A 16,601-nucleotide genomic window follows, 5' to 3' on the forward strand; every position below is an offset into this window, starting at 1 on the left:
TTGCCCTCCGGTTTTCCATTCTTATGTCCAATTTGAAAGGACGCCAGGGTGCATGTACAGTTTTTGTGGCTCGAGCCTGAAAGAGTCATGCTCTGGTCTTCTTGGCCTCTTGATTCCAATTGTGACCCGCACCTAGCACAGGCTGACCAAGCCTGGTTCCATTCAACCCATTAGCCTTTCAGTCCAAATGAAGCTAGTGTGATGTGAACTCCTGCACTACAGTCGGCAAGTGCTTTTGTGGCACAAGAACAGTGAAATCTCGATAGCGTTATTTTAACAGCAGAGCTGTTTAAGCTTAGAGTAATGCCGTTTGTCGACCGCACAAAAATGGCGAAGTGGGGAGAGTAAGGCTAAGAGAGGAGGAAAGCCAAGTATAGATATGCAATGCAACGGTAGGAGAGGTGGAGAATAAATGCATAGTAATGTAGGTGCCTTTATATACGCCGGCAGAATCCTGTTTTTCATTCAGAGCTTTCTCTTTTTTCCAGTATAACAAGGTGAGGAGGAGGGGAGAGAGTATAGCAAGGACTTAGAAAATGGTGCAGCTCCGTGGATATGCTGTGATTTTTTTCAAGAGAGCCTAGGCATCGCGTCTTAATAACAACCTCATGTGCATTGTAGCGTCTACAATGCAGGCGAGGCGACAAAGTGTAAACGTAGTAGCTTTCGCTGAAGACTTAGCGGCATAAATGAAAAAATAAAAACACGGTAATCGTTCTAACACTGCCGTAAACAAAGCGCGATTGCTTACCTTCTGCGTCGGACAGCCGCAATCCACCGCCGCCGTCGCTCTCCTCATGAACTAGCACCGGAAATTTGTAAAAGTTCGTTCCTGGCGTTTTTGTATGTGTTTGAGTAGCCGACAGCGCTGCAGTTATTTTCCGACATTGCTGAAGCCCGATAGAGTCGTTAAATCACGATGAAAAACGCATCCATCCGTGCACTCGCGTACACGCTTGCGGGAACACTGTTCGCCCGAACCCGCAGACGGTTCTGAGCCGTGGCGGCAGATGGCGTCGTCGGCGCTTTGCGCATCGCCTATTTTCGTCACTTAACGGAAGCCACCAAGCGGTTAGCGTACGACGCATGCGCAGTTGCGCGAAAAGCCATCGCAAAGCTTTGCGTACGCTATTCTAAAACTGCCTATTGTCTTTTTGCTCCGGCGCCGGTTGGGGAGACCGTCTGCTACTACCTTCGACAAAGCGCCCGTAGTGCGCTGGAATGATGGCTGTCATTTCACAATCCACGATAAAGGTGATGAAATTTAAGACCACTTGTGCACAGAGCTTATTTTAACCTCGAATTTCTGGTGCGCTAGAACCAGACCGCGCAAGGCCTAAACATTTGCCCTTAGATCACCGGCCACTGCAACCTAAAGCGATGCTTATAAGAGAAGGGAGCTTCGACGACGCGGAGGAGTGCGGGCCTAAGGAGCTTCGCTCCTAAAAAGCAGAAAAACGCGTCAGAAGCTGCGGATTGCAACACCTCGTCAAGCAGCCAACCAAAGCAGGGAAGTCAGGTGAAGCGTGGACGTCGTCCGAGGAGGCGCCCGCCGCTCCCACCCCTGCCGAAGGAAGGTATATAAAAATCGTCCTGAGGCCGCACAAAGCCCTCGCTGTGAATGACCTACTCGTGTAGGAACTATCCACCGCTGTGATAGACGCTTAATTGCCACCGACACTTCGACGGCAGTAGTATCAAGCTGCGCGTCCACCCGGGAACCGGACCCCAATATCACGATCTTATCGGCTTCTCATGAGCATGCGGCCAGAGGCCCATCTGACTATCAGGGGTCGAGCGCACTCGTTCAATTCGTATGTAGCGGATCCAGGGGGCGTCCTGAGATACATCGACCTAGAGTTACTGTATATGCTACCTTCAGACTAAAGGTAGCATATACAGTGACTCTACATCGACCATGGTACTCCGCCCGGGACCTCCCAAGCAGAACTCATGGCAAATCTCCGTGTGCGAAAGGGTATTGAGCGGGCGCGAATGCTCGGATCTGCAAAGACAGTCATATCATTACCTTCACGGGCAACACACTGCCCAGATAAGTGTACTTTATGGCAGCGGAAGCCGTCTACTATCCCCACAAGCCGACACAGCCGGCATGCAAGGTATACTCTGTAGGGCACCAAACCGACGTGTGCCCGACGCCAATGTATGTTCCACGTGTGGTACACGTGAACACGCACAAGGACATGAGTGCACCCCTAAGTGCACGATCTGTGGTGACGACCACATTAAGTGGCAAACTATGCAAGAAGAAACTCAAGCACGTTCCGCCTACGAGGTCACGGGTGGATCAGCCAGAACGGAGAAGACTGTCAACGCAGAAAGCCTCGTCCGCTTCCGCGAGTACGGCTGAAGTCAAGGCATGAGCATTCCGCACGTCATATAATCTTCGTGCCGGAAGAGTTCTCGGGAAACTTGCGACTGCTGAATAGGCAAGCACTATCCGCTTTTCTGGAACGTGTGGTGCCTAATGAGATCAAGGACGTCAGAATAAATACGCGGAATTCAGCAAGTCACTGAGCTAGGCGGCATCAAAGTGCGTTCTTTTATACCGATGGGTGCATCCATAGCTGGTGTGATATACGACATAGACATCGCGATTCCCGACGCAGACTTGCCTACCCTCATAAAACCGGCAAATGAGAGGTATATATTGTCATCACTCAAGTGCACCGTCTTGGGAAGACGCGCTGTGTACAAAGGCGATTGTACACCATTCCACAGAGGCGTAGCCAGGGGGGGAGGGTTGAGACCCCCCCCCCCCGAAATTTTTCAATTTTGCATGTGGATATATTGTATGTGTGCGTGTATATATATATATATACACGCACACATAAAATTATTAAACGCACGCACGAACATACAAAAAGGTTGGTTGAACCCCCCCCCCCCCCCGAAAAAAATTTCTGGCTACACCTCTGCCATTCCATGTCAAAAGTCGGAGATTTTCCGACATCCTGTTCGGCCATTCGTACAGAAGCTACTTCAGTATCAATGAAAAACTCCGTAAACAGGGGGCGGGTGCTCGAGCTGACGTTTCGACAAGTGGACGCGTGTCTTCAAGGCTAGAACTGATTTTTAGAGGAAGCTTGCGATGGAATAATCCGTAAACAGGGGGTGGGTGCTCGAGCCGACGTTTCGACAAGTGGAATTGTCTAGAACTGATTTTTTAAATCAGTTCTAGCGACAAGTCCACTTGTCGAAACGTCGGCTCGAGCACCCACCCCCGTTTACGGTTTTTTTCATCGCAAGCTTCCATCTTCCACTTCCTGCCGTGTTTTGGACTTCAGTGTCACCAGTGCTTTAAGCTAGGACACGTCAAGGGTGCGTGCTCAAACCAGTGGCGCAGGCATAAATGTTTTTCGGGGGGGGGGGGGGGGGTGGCACGGCCTTGATCTGACGTAGTGTCTGGGCAGGTGAGTGTGGTCGAGTGTCATTTCGTGCTCTCTAACACGAGGCGGAAAAAGAATTTCGGGGGGGGGGGGGGGCACAGGCCCGATGTTGAAACACCCCCCGAAATTGAAATTTTTTCATGCTTTAACTTTTCGGGTGACACTAAAATACTTGCACCACAGCGACCACCAGTTGCCAAAGTTAGCCGTTCTACACGCAAACACCCCCACCCCGGGAAAAAATTCCTGGGTACGGCCCTGCAAACAAGGCGATGTATGCAGCTCGTTGCTGGCTGTTCCGCATTACATATATTCCCACAGTGCGTGGGATCTGCCGGATTTTTGTTTCGTTGATTCTCAGTTCTCCGACAGGTTGAACGGGAAGAAGGCGCTGCAGCTCCCCGTGATCGCCGGTAGTTATATCGGTCGTCTTAACCAATTAGCTGTTGGGTGCAGTGCGCTACTGAGATCTCACACACACACACACAAAAAAAAAAAGAACTCAAAGAAAACACCATAGTACATTGCCCATGTTCACAGCAGGTTACCGTCTCGTAACATCCATCCACCCATCAACAAACGCTAGCGAGCCACTGTAGCGCCACCGCAGTATTACAGTGTACTAGAATGGGGCAGTGGGCTCACTGCCGTATCCCTGCGCCGCGCCCCCATGGCCCTCTCCGCGTCGACAGCCTGGGCGCCCGCCAGGGGCGCTGCCGCCAGTTTCTCCTGAAAACTTCTCTTGCGGGGTGCGAAGCCCTGGTCGGGGTTACGCCGGTTACGATGTAGTTCCGGGGGGATCAACAAACGCGGAGTTGAAGGCGGTAAGAGGGCCACCACAATGACACATAAAAGAGACCACAAAAAAAAATGGAGGGAGAAGGGGGTCGAGCATTTTATTCTTCTTTTAAGCTGATTCCCCTGCAGCGCATGTTCGCGCCATTCATTCGTTTGAAGGACCTTTGTCGATCGGCACCACGCGTGCCGCTTTGCTGCACTTACGTATGCTTGTTTTTCTGAAGAAGCGGCATTTGTGTCTGTCCGCAAACTGCAACTGTCTCAAAGACGGTCCGCCGCTGCATCTGGACGGGAGGGACGCGCTACAGCCTCCGGCGGTCGTGCACATAGGGCATGCAGCGTACGTGCAAAGAAATTGCTGGGGCAGCGTTTGACAACAAAAACAGTTGGACCCAACGAAGCTAGGAGTGGCCGCGTAGTCAAGTGCGGTAACAATAAAAGCAAAAAAAAAAATCAGGAGGGTGGTGACAGCAAAACCATACTCGTGTACAGAAAAAGGAGCTGTAGAGGGGAGACTGAAGTAGCTGTCATTAGGAAGCGGGAGACCCGTAGGGATTGGGCAACGTCGTCGTTGGCTGTTTAATGGTCGTGACCATTTTTGCATTGTTAATCATGGCAAGCATTTACGCATACATAGGCAGGGGTTTGTGTAAATAAAATCAGAGCAGACGTCTATCAGGCCAGGAGGAGGAGCAAATCTGCGTGCTCATTGCCGGGTGTGCGGCTGTTCTCCTGATCTGAAAGGCACGCAAATTGGGAACCACGCAATTAATACGAACGGGAAGTGATTGAAGCGCAAATCTGGAAACATATGGTTCGAACAAATGCATTACTGTATCTGTCACTGTCAAAGAAAGAGATTGCTTATTTTAAAAAAAAATGTGGTTACTGATGTCATTCTCTCTTATTGTGAATCACACGTGTTTTATGTACGACGCATGCGCGCTTGGCTTATCAGGGAACGTTATGTGGTTTCATTAAACCTGTTGCTAGTTCCAGCGGGTGTCTTCTCTTCTTGTGTAAGCGTCCGTAAGCTGGTTTTTTCGTTTCTTCAAGTATGTATACCAACAGGCCCAGCAACAGATTCTCCTATTACACAGACCAGCTCATATATGCGAATAAAAAAAAGAGAAAAAAGTGAGGCGTTGTTGTGGGGCTCGAAAGGCGAGAGTGAAGTCGCTATGATCGTTACAGCGGCGAAAGGGCATTGAAAATCGTATCGATCAGCAGGACAAAAAAGAACTTCAACGCCCAACTACATGCCCTATCTGTTACTGCAGCGGCTACGTGGAGGAGCATTCATCTATGCAATAGCCGCTTAAAACATTGCCCACCCTTCGTAAATCAGTCACAGCGACAGTAATTTATTTCACAACTCACAGAAAAGTTTCATCAAAAGAAGCTCCGTGTGTTGCGCACCGTAACTTTGACTTTTCTTGCGCGCAAAACAGCAACGCGCGCTAGCCGCGCCCAGCAATCCGCCGGAAAGTTTCAGGTGACGCTGGGAGCCGCGCCGCCTGTCGGCGGCGACATGAAGTGCGTCACGCTCCGCCGCTCAGTGAGCGCACTATAAACTTCTAGAACACTGTAGCAGTATGCAGTGACCCGATCTAAAGGGAACAGCCCAATGACTATCGCCACCCTTTCTACGTGCCGGAGTGCGGTGACTACTGTAGCGGTGACTTTGCTCAAGTGGCGAGAAGAATGCTCGGTCGTGTTGTGCTCTAGCTGTGCCCACTGCTTGAACCAGAATGAGCGAACTTACGCCAGACGAGGTAAGATATGCCTCAATGAGCCGCGTGCAAGTCATCGCATCACTTGTTTGCCTCTGGCTTACACGGCGCTGATGAGCAGTGTTTTCCACTGTCATGTTCACGCTAGATCGTGGACGCGTAAAAATTATCCCCCCGATTTGTTGTCGTGTGATCGACCGTTGTTCCGGAGCTCGTAATGCTTCTGCGATTCTCTGAACGCTTTAATAACGAGATTGACATTAATTACGCGAATCAGTGCTGTTTAGTTGACACGCAGGATTCATTGAAATGTTTTCCCGAGTCTGCTCCAGAATGCTCATCTAGTTGTACGCTGCATATGCAACACAGCAGTATCGCAAGACTTTCCAGTTCTCACTTGTTCACCCACGTTTATGACGACCTCGTATCCTATTGAGCAAGACTGCCAAAGCACAGCCTGCCAAATCATGCAGTCAACAGCACAGAAAATGTTTCATACTCGCGGCCACTGTGAAAACGGTGCCTGGAGTGTAACCATTGGTGTCTGATGTCGCAAATTCATCGAGGTCGGTTACCCCGCGAAATCTCTTCCCAGCACCACAAGTCTTGCGCAGTGGCTATGGTAGAGGACGTGCTGGACTCACCTTCTGGAGCAGTAATATATTGCAGTGAAGTGCGCTGACAGGAGCCAACTTCGCCTCACGTGATGACGAGGCGAAGGCTGCTAGTATGTAGCTAACGAATGTGCGTACGTTAGGTACGAATGCGATACCACTTTATTTATTTATTAAATTTATTTCTTCATTTAGAGATACTGAAATCCCATTGCGAGATTTTCGCAGGGTGGGGTTATGATAGAATAGTTTGTAGAGGTGTGCAAATAGTGAAATTTTGTCTCGAATGGAATAGTGCAAAATAGTAGCCAAATACATTGAATATCGAATCGAGTATTGAATACTAAAGATTTTTCTTTTGAAAATTGAAAGAAAGAACGAAGAAATGAAATTGCTTATGTCCTCGAGCACATAATGCAGCGAGTGAGTGCTACCGAAAGATACAAACTTGTCATGCGGAAACACAATCTGTTGCACAACACATGGCTTCAGGCTCTCTCACCGTGATGTTACGGTGTTTCCTGCAGTTGAAAACATGCGCTCACTGAGCACCTCAGTAGCAGGGGTGGGAAGGTATTGCAAAGAAATTTTGGCGATACCTGGTTGAAATGCAGCTCCATCCTCTTTCACAGTATTTCTAAGGATCATTCTTTCTTGGGATAAGGCCTTTATGTGCGGAAATGACATAATCTGCTTGAAAATAAATGAACGCTCGCTTATGAACTAGGATATCGGTGCAAGTTTTAACGGAAGACTTACTGTAACAACGTTAGCGTTAGTTTTAGCCACCCACCCTAACCAAGTTGCACCATTGGCCTTTGTCGCTGTTTAGGTGTTTGCCCTGTCGAATTATTCGAAACTTCGAATAGTAGCTATTTGAAAGTTGTATCGAATTATTCGACTACGTATTATTCGATTCGAAACTCGAATATTTGCACACCCCTACTAGTTTGGCAAAGGTAGGAAAAAAAGAACGTATAGGTACTGGTACAAACACAATATAGGTAACATGAAATATAAAAGGCGCATTGATTACAGCAGTTGGAATAAACAAGTCATTACACAGTGCGGCACTATGAGACAAACAGATTTAAGGAAAGCCGCAACATCACATGATTTGACAGTTGATTACATTCAGTAGACCTTCCTCAAGCAATCCCAGAATACCTTGTGTGAAACGTGTGTACATCGAGTGAGCCGGCTGTTCGGTCATTGGTGCCGAGGAAACACGAACACGTCGTCATTTGTTGACGATTCTTAAAGGGACACTAAAGGCAAATATTAAGTTGACGTTGATTGTTGAAATAACGATCCAGAAACTTTGTAGTGCTACTTTTGTGCCAAGAAAGTGCTTAATTTTAAATAAAATCACATTTTAGTGATCCGCATCGCGTTGGCGCACTTCAAATCACCCGCCTGAAAGCAGTGTTTCTCACGTCACTGCTGCCGTGCCCAACGTTGCCCGCCTTTACTGCGCGGCGGCGTGCACCATTCGGGCATCCGGCAACATCACATGCATGCGGCATTTTGTCGAACTTTCTGTCAGAGCGACTTTCACGAGCGCGCAAAACACACGCGGCAGTACGCGATACCGAAACTACCACTGAGATGCGAGCGCGTGAACGAAGCAGGATGCCGGGCGAAGCGCAGTTCGACGAAAACGTACACCTTTGCACCACGCGTGCCGTTCCCCATGGCAACACCAAAGAGGTTCTTTTTTCCATGAATCAAACAGAAACGAACAAGCAGCATTTTATTACTTCTCTTGATGCACGGAAGGTGCTTTTTTTATTGCAACTTGTTTAATTACGAGTGATTAATTGTAGTCGAACTTTCCCACGTCATCGGGATCATTTCCAAAATGTGCCGCTCGTGGCGCTCATCGTGTGATACATTTAGCTTAATTTCTCAGTAAGTAGGGCACTGCTGTTGATAATATTGCCGTTTTAGACGTTGTCATACATTGAGCTTTCACTCTGACATAAATTGTTATTTGCCTTTAGTGTCCCTTTAAATCGCAAATGCTACACATATCTGAACATGTATCCCCACATATGAAATACAAAAGGAATAACACAGTCAGTGTAGGTATTACCGAGCGGATGTATATCGGATGTAGCAGTTAAGTGGCATGCGTGTCATCGTGTGCCTATATCATCGTCACATATTATCATAAGCAGTATGAGCTGGAACACCAAATTCATGTTTATTCAACAATTACTTGTAATGTACTGATATGAATGTGACATGGGATTGCAAGAAATTCCTTTCCTCTTGAAAACTTAATGTCATGGACACTTTTGCGCATGCCAACTGCGTTTAAAAGGTAATTTCAGTGTTCCATCTCATGTTGCCACACACCCTTATTTCTGTATTTTGATGTGATTCAGCCACAAAAACTGTTAGTACAGCTCGGTGCACGCTGCGCGGCAATGTGTGGGAAGCTTTGCGATTGCGTCTGATTGTTCTGCTAAGATTATGCGCAGGACATGAGCAACCAAATTTATTCTTGAGCTAACGCAAGCACTAGCGATAATGTTGGAATGTTCAATAAAGCATGTATGTAAGCCGACGCATTTTCATAGAAAAGCAGATTACCGACGGCCGATAACTGTGATCGCCACTGTCAGTGTACTGCCTGTATTGCTCTGACTTTCATTTCCTGGGCACAAGTTCACCCAATAAAAGTTTCATCTTTAACAGCCCGATTGTCAGCTTTTTCACTGTCACGACCACGTAACAATATCTACGGTATACCGGGTGTTTCAAGAAATGTGTCCAAAACCCTAAAAAATCACAGAAATTAGATATTTGTTCGATGCCTTCACAATTACTTCTTCTGTAGCCGCAGGCATCTTAAGATGGTTAAAAACATCATTTGGGACAGTAATTAAGAAAGTTAACCTTTTAATTAGTAAGTTAGGCAGTTATGTCAAATGGGAGAATTGAAGTCCTTTATGCGAAGAGCACTGAGATATTGAAAGAGCGGCCTCTAGTAATAATTGCAAAGTAATGAAGTTCACCCAAATTCAGCTGCGAAACCGAAACGTGGAAGAGCATAACTGCCATATTCTCCTGAGTTGTCCAGAATGAGTGAGTGTTGTTATATAACCATCAACCGACTTCATTGTGGGGGTGTGCGGGCTGCGCTTGCAATTATAGCGCGCATGGTGCACATACAATAACGAACGTGGAAGAACTATGTAATAATCGTTGTCTTGCGAACAGGGACATCGTTCTTGTTGTTTGCTTCTTGCGCTCATTGGTGCTTCAGTTTCAGTTCTGCCATTGAATTTAGTTGAATTTCATTACTTTGCAATGATTACTAGAGGCTGCTTTTTCTATATCTCAAAACTATGATGGTATCTTTGCATGAAGAACTTCATTTCTCCCGTTTGAAGTAACCGCCTAACTCTGCTAATTGAAAAGTTAATAAATTTAACCTTCTTACTGTCCCAAATGATGCCTTTAACCATCTTAAGATGCCTGCCGCTACAGAATAAGCAATTGTGAAGGCAGCGAGCAAATACCTTATTTTCCTGATTTTTAAGGATTTTGGACACATTTCTTTAGACACCTTGTATATGGTCACCTCTGAGCCAACACACGAAAACACAATCAGCATATGTAAAATCTGCAGTCAGTGTCAACGAAGGTTGGTGGAAGCTTATCGTTTGTCACCTATATTGCGAGCGACGCGCACACTGCCTAGTTAATCTGTCTGGTTTTACTAAATGGTGACTATACTCTCCCGCGTGCCCTTTAAATATCAGAACCTTACCTTGTGCTCGCCGACAGTGCTGCTGAATGTTGATTCCAAATGCATCCGCGCATTTCATAGACCACTTCATCTAGGAAACCGAATTGTATTTTTTTGATTGAATTTATGCTGTAGGGCACACTGGTGCAAGAAAAAAACAACGACGCTTTGCAACTGCACAGCTGGTCCAGCAGTGGCACGTGGAAACACTAGACAGATATAAATCGTAGAGGCCATTGCAGCTAAACACACAAGTTCGTCACTGAATTATGCACTAATATTTTGTACCTTGCCAAATTCACTTAGTCTAAGAAGTGCTAGCACGGCACAAGCGTGAGGCTCGCGTGCTCGTCGGCGTACACACTTTTCTCCTTTGCAGTTCCCATGAGCGCTCGTGTGCTTGACAAAGGTCTATTACTGTCCTGGGAAAGAAGTAGTATTAAAGCAGTGGAGGCATGTCTTTGCCTAGTAGCAAAACCTGTTTAAAAAGAATGCAGCTGAGAGGGACCCTTGAGCAGTTCAAACAGTAATTTTAATTTTACAACTCGATTCCCTTGAGTCAAGTTTGGTAGCTTGGCTCTTATTACCAGTGCTGTCACTGGCCAAAGCTACTGCCCTCTTTTGAATACTTTGTTTTATTAACCCTTTGTATCCCATGGCCAATCCAGCTGCGCAAGTAAATATTTTTTTGCGTATATGCAATTACAATACATACGAAAGTGGGAATAAACCAAAACATGGGAAGTTTTAGCTTTAGTTCTACAAGAAAACAAGTGTCCACATATGTGGACGCTGGGAACACCAGTTAGGGGAGAGTCGGGAGGATTAGGACACTTTTTACAATTATATTTTTAGTTTTGTAGAACTTCAACGTGGAACGGTGTTTGATTGATTATAATACAGGTCTAAACAAGCCGCAAAACCCTTGAGACGCAACGGTTCCTATGGCTCCTGGTTGAGCTGTAAAAAAATAGTTTGTGATGGCTAAAATCTGTCCCATTCCACCTGTCTCTGTGGGTGGAGTGGGACACCACTTGGGAGGAGTGGGACGTATGTAACAAAATGGTTCAAGTGTGTTCAGTGACCATTACAAGCGGATAGTTCAACATCACACAATAAATGGCGTTGCACAAACTTCGCTGCACCGATACTTTTTGACATTGGCACCTAGGTATCATCACAATGTCAGTAACTGGTGAAGTCCCCATATGTTTCTTAGGAAAGCAGAACTGAGAGCTCTTTTCTTTGTTCCGCAGGAACTGCACACTGACACTGACATGTTCATACTGCTATTCACTCCAGCCACAGAAATTTTTTTTACTAAAATTGACAAGAAAGACATCGCCTTCTGTCACTTGAATATTTCATTAGGCCAACTGATTTCACAAATGTCATGCCAGTCGTTATCATAATCTGACATGTCGTCAGAATTGTCAAAGACAACGGCAGGTGTGTCTTCTTCAGTTGAAGAACAGCAGTCCTTCAGCAAACACCATTTCTTTTTTGGATGGCCTGTGGCAGCATTCTTGACTGTGCTGCACTACTTTTTTGATACTGTCTTGCTAAACTCTGAATTCTTGTTCAGTTGTATGCTTCCCCAATTTACATGCCATGACTTTGTTTTGCCTTTCCTTTTTGCGCTGTGTAACGTGGCATCGCAGTATAGGATAGAGAGGAACGGGACAGTGTCCCGTTCCTCCCACAATTCAACTGTCCCATTCCTCCCAAAGTACGTTTCCAAAGGAAAGAATGTTCAGCGGCTAAAATTCAGTCGTAATGCTTATACTTTTTCTTTGAAAAAGTACAGCGCTGATGCGTCTTTTCGGAGAAAGATTGATAGCAGTGTCCACAAAGCGGTTCAAATCTGAGAGCGTTACAATTGAGATAGCAGAAACTTACTTTGAACACATGAAAATGGCGACTTCCAGTTGCAGAAAGCTCCATTCGCCAAAGACGCCGGCCATTACATCCACGCATTTGGTCTGTTAGCACCATTTTATGAGTCGTTGGCCAACGTCTTTGAAGTAACTGGAGGAGAGATAAACGAGTTGTCCCATTCCTCCAACTGTCCCAAAGCTCCCGACTCTCCCCTACACTGGGTCCATCATCCTTCTTCATCGTACATGGGAACTTTGCTTGCCGACGGCTCTGTTGCAACACATTAATCACTATCATCATCACTACTTACCATATTCAACACCATCATCATCATTTATTATTATTATCATCATCATCATCATCATAAAGGGTCTCGTGGCCGATGGCTAACGGCTCTGATTCAACGCCTTCATCATCACCATCATTATCACCATTCAAGGCCCATCTGCTTGCGCACCACTCTACTTCAACGTGTTCGTCACCATCTTTATCATGGTTGATCATGATTACCAGTGCGTTCATGGTTACGTTCAAACTGAATGCTTTCATCATCAGCAATAGCATTTTTCATAAGGCATTTGCTTGTTGATGGCTCTACTTCAACGTGCTAATTACCGGTGGCCTCCAAATCAGATCATTCGCTTCTGCTAGTCAGCTCGAAAATTGTGGCATGTATGTCTTCATCATTTAATCCGCGTCCAGAATAAAGCAAATAAATTCTAAATAACTTCTACAAGGTGTGTTTAGCTATATCACTGATAATGTTTTGGGTAGAGCCGCACGGCAACGAAGCGGGTCTTACTATACATGCAGCGTTCTATCAGCTTTTTACACGAACTCGGTATGCCTGGTGTCCACAAACGTGGACGCCGCAGTGACAACTCAACTTGCAAAACTTTGGTCGCCCACAGTGCAACAAAAGTCACACAAAGACAAGATCCATCTGTCTTCAAGACAAGATCTGCATACCTGCCAAGTCTCCCGGATTACCCGGGAGACTCCCGGATTTTGAACGTTTCTCCCGGTTGTACGGGTCATAAGAAAATCTCCCGGAAATCCAGTTTTGCCCCGCGCGTCCAGTGCTTTGCGCGCCCCGTGCGTCACGGTGACGCGAGGTGGGACGTTTCGCGTACAGATGCGCTACACGCAATTTAAAAATTGATCCTAAACGTGTTATAGGTTATATCAGCCGTTAATATTTCGTAGATGATGCGTTTGTGTACACACAAATCTATCCCACAAGTTATCTCGCCTTCAAAATTTTGTGTCACTACTGCTTTAAGTGGAGAGCCCAGCACTTAAAAGGGTAGCCGTTACCGATGTCTGTCGAGATAGCGCGTTCACCAGCGCTCGCGACCGTCCCCGTCTCAACGGCGCCCCTTATGGTCCCTTGCCCGACGAAATAACTGGTAACCAAGCGACGACAAGCCTCGCACGCGGAGCGATGTTATCGCATGTGCCTTTCGCGCGACGGCGACGGCCGGGTCGTTTCATCTCTGCTTCAACCGCGTTCGTCCCTAGCGCTAGCACACTTTTACTCGCACGTGAAACGGACGATGCGTATGCGATGTTATCGGTTTGGACTCTGTACAGATCAGCGGCGACCGCAAAATCCCGCTGACAGTGTCCATATAATTGCTATCGCAGTACCCCCCCCCCCCCGCGGTCGGCATACTTCTTAACCCTCCCCCCTCCCCCGTTGAGTAGATCTCCCGGATTCCGTTTCTCCAAACTTGGCAGGTATGGATCTGTCACAAAGACAAGATCCATCTGGGACGCTGGGATACAGGGTCAGCCTGAGGAAGTAAAGTGCCAATGTGTTTGTACTTCGAAAAAATGTTCTTGTATGTTTTTTTTTTAATTTCTTATTATTTTTCATTTTTATTTTTTTATTTTTTTATTGACTACTAAATCACTGTCTCTGATTGTTCACCTGTTATAATCCCTCTGGGATTGACAGTACGTATAAATAAATAATAATAAACCCTTGCTTTTCTGGAATAAATCTCAATAATATAAAAACTCTTACGAATTTAGAGTGAACCTATAAAAAATACGTAGGCATACACCTCTACAGGCGACTTGGGAAGAACGCCATTGTTCTGTGTGCACTTACCGCTGTTTGTGCACAGAAGTGGACACATATAGATGTTTTTATGAAATTCTGAAGTAATGCCAACATTTCAAACAGATTTTTAAGGCAATGCGTTGGCTAGCCTGATCCCACTTCACTGATATGTTTTGTCCACATATGGGGACGCTGGGATACAAAGGGTTAATGTCATTTTATTAAAAGAATACTAGATTATAGAATCGTAACTTAATATAGGCTGTACAGTTGCGCTAAATGCAAGAAGATGAATCGCAGGAGTGGTCAGCCTGAGGAAGAAAAGCTTTTGGTTGGCAGGATTGCAAGCAGCATTAATGTGTTCGTTTCATCCAAGATCATCAGAAATCCAGGTATTAAGATAACCTCGGAGAATAAGACTTTACGTGCCTAGTATAGCAAGTGCAGAAAACTATGCTTGTGTGAGATTTTCATAAAATGGACTTCTTTTGCGCAAAACGTACAGTGCGGTCCACTGTTAGAGGGAACACGCGATCGCGTCGCCGGCGGCCCGCGTAGGGCAAACTGGCGGCGATATTTGTAAACACGGCGCACGCGCATAAAAGCGTAAGGGCCGCGTTTGCCGCTGTTCGTCTGCTACAATTGCCGGCCCTGCGCTTGGCGAGCGCTGGACAGTGCTTCCGTTTTTCAGCTGTGTGATTCATGTAGCCACCACTCTTTCTGCGCATCGTCGCGTAATCAGCAGGCAGAAAAAGAAAAGGTGTTTGTTTGTCGCACTGGTTTCTCGCCAGTTTTGATGTGTTGCGATTCGCGGCCCCAGCGGCCAAATTTCGACTGGGACCCCCAGCTGCGGAATTCTGTGAAAGTGATAACGAAGCCTGTCACTTGTGTAACCTAGTGTAAGCGCTCATTATGAGGGAAACTGCGCAAAAAAAAACGTCGACAAAGGGAGCACAGCACAAGCACATGCGCTTGTACTGTTCTGTTCTCCCTTTGTCGACGTTGTTTTCTTTTTTGCACAGTTTCCCTCATAATGAATTAGCAACCAACCAAAGTGCTCACTGATAAGTTAGTCATAAGCTTTCAACACGCTGCTCGCACCAGCCCGCCGCTTTTTATGACAAGGAAATTTATGCCCGATGCTGAGATAATAGCAAGCTTGTCCTTCCAACCGTAGAAATATAGAATTTCGCTAGCGCGCGCCGAGCGCTGGGGCGAAGATATGAACCGGCCATGTGATTCTACGCGCATGTTCCGCGTTTCCAAATCTCGCCAGCATTCCGCTGCGGACCGCCGGCCGCGCGCTTGCGTGTTCCTTCTAAGAGTGGACCGTACTGTACATGGACACAAGGAAAAAAAGAGGCAGACTTTCATAGAGGCAGATTTTCATAAAAGCTGCTTTGTTAAAGCCATCTGCCAATCATTACACCATTTTACAATTCTTTCGAAGGCTTTGTTTAGACATAGCTGGTCACTGACACCATCTATTTCCGAAAAAATTTTCGGCAACTAAGAAGCTTTCTTTCTGAAAAATCCATACGGATTTCTTTGTGGCTTTGTGCTACAAAACGGGTGGTTGTTCATTTCCCTTTCTTAACCCTTCCGCCGCCTAACTGATTAGCAATATTAAAAAATGTCCATGTACTTCAAGTTGTCAATTAATTCGCCCTTGCGCTGCCAATGGTTAGCTTCCTGGTTAGCTCAGTTGGTAGAGCGACTGCCCCGAAAAGGTGTTGGTCCTGGGTTCGATCCCCAGACCAGAGTGAATTTTTCGGCAACTAAGAAGCTTTCTTTCTGAGAAATCCGTGTGGATTTCCTTGTGGCTCTGTGCTACGAAACAGTGGTTGTCCATTTCTCTTTCTTGTATCCGATACGTCGTCGATAATTGTATCATTATATATGGTTTGCTTTTACATGAGGACAGTGGAAAAATGGACAAATCTGAAGACTGTGATTGTTACAAGTGATATATTGTTATACATATCTGGTATTGTTATAAGTGGTTTACACTGTATATCGGCGCACAATTGTGAACAACTGTACTTGCACCATTGTAGACAATAGGCGAATGAGTATTAAATGATCGTGAAAAAGTTGTAAATGGATCCACATCAGTTCTTGTGAGTGCAACAGGTGGAAAGTGCACACTAGACAAAAACAAGCTTCCTACCTCGCTCTCATGCAAGCGTGGATGGGAAGGCAATAGCCAATGTGCCAAACTAAATAATGTTGGGATGAAACCTGACGGCAAGCGGGTCCTTGCATCCCTGCAGTGTGACAGCACTTGCTGGGTAAGAAAAGAGTTAAAAATTGGCTCGCATTTTTTACACTTGAGAAATT

At 46.1% G+C, this 16,601-nt stretch overlaps 1 protein-coding gene and 1 non-coding gene across 3 annotated transcripts in view; both read left to right on the plus strand.

Moving 5' to 3' along the window:
* Positions 1 to 5,820: 5,820 nt before the first annotated feature.
* The window catches only part of LOC119390936 (ubiquitin conjugation factor E4 B), a 144,331-nt gene continuing 133,550 nt past the window's right edge, over positions 5,821 to 16,601 (plus strand). For both annotated transcript variants that reach the window (XM_037658652.2, XM_037658653.2), the window contains exon 1: positions 5,821 to 5,983. In XM_037658652.2, the coding sequence (XP_037514580.1) occupies positions 5,960 to 5,983 (24 nt within the window). In that variant the 5' untranslated portion in view covers positions 5,821 to 5,959. The remainder of the gene's footprint in view (positions 5,984 to 16,601) is intronic.
* Positions 15,952 to 16,028, plus strand: Trnaf-gaa (transfer RNA phenylalanine (anticodon GAA)). Its single transcript has one exon. It is a non-coding gene; the product is annotated as a tRNA-Phe (tRNA).

This window comes from Rhipicephalus sanguineus, chromosome 4 (genome assembly GCF_013339695.2).
Source record: "Rhipicephalus sanguineus isolate Rsan-2018 chromosome 4, BIME_Rsan_1.4, whole genome shotgun sequence".
NCBI lineage: Eukaryota > Metazoa > Arthropoda > Arachnida > Ixodida > Ixodidae > Rhipicephalus > Rhipicephalus sanguineus.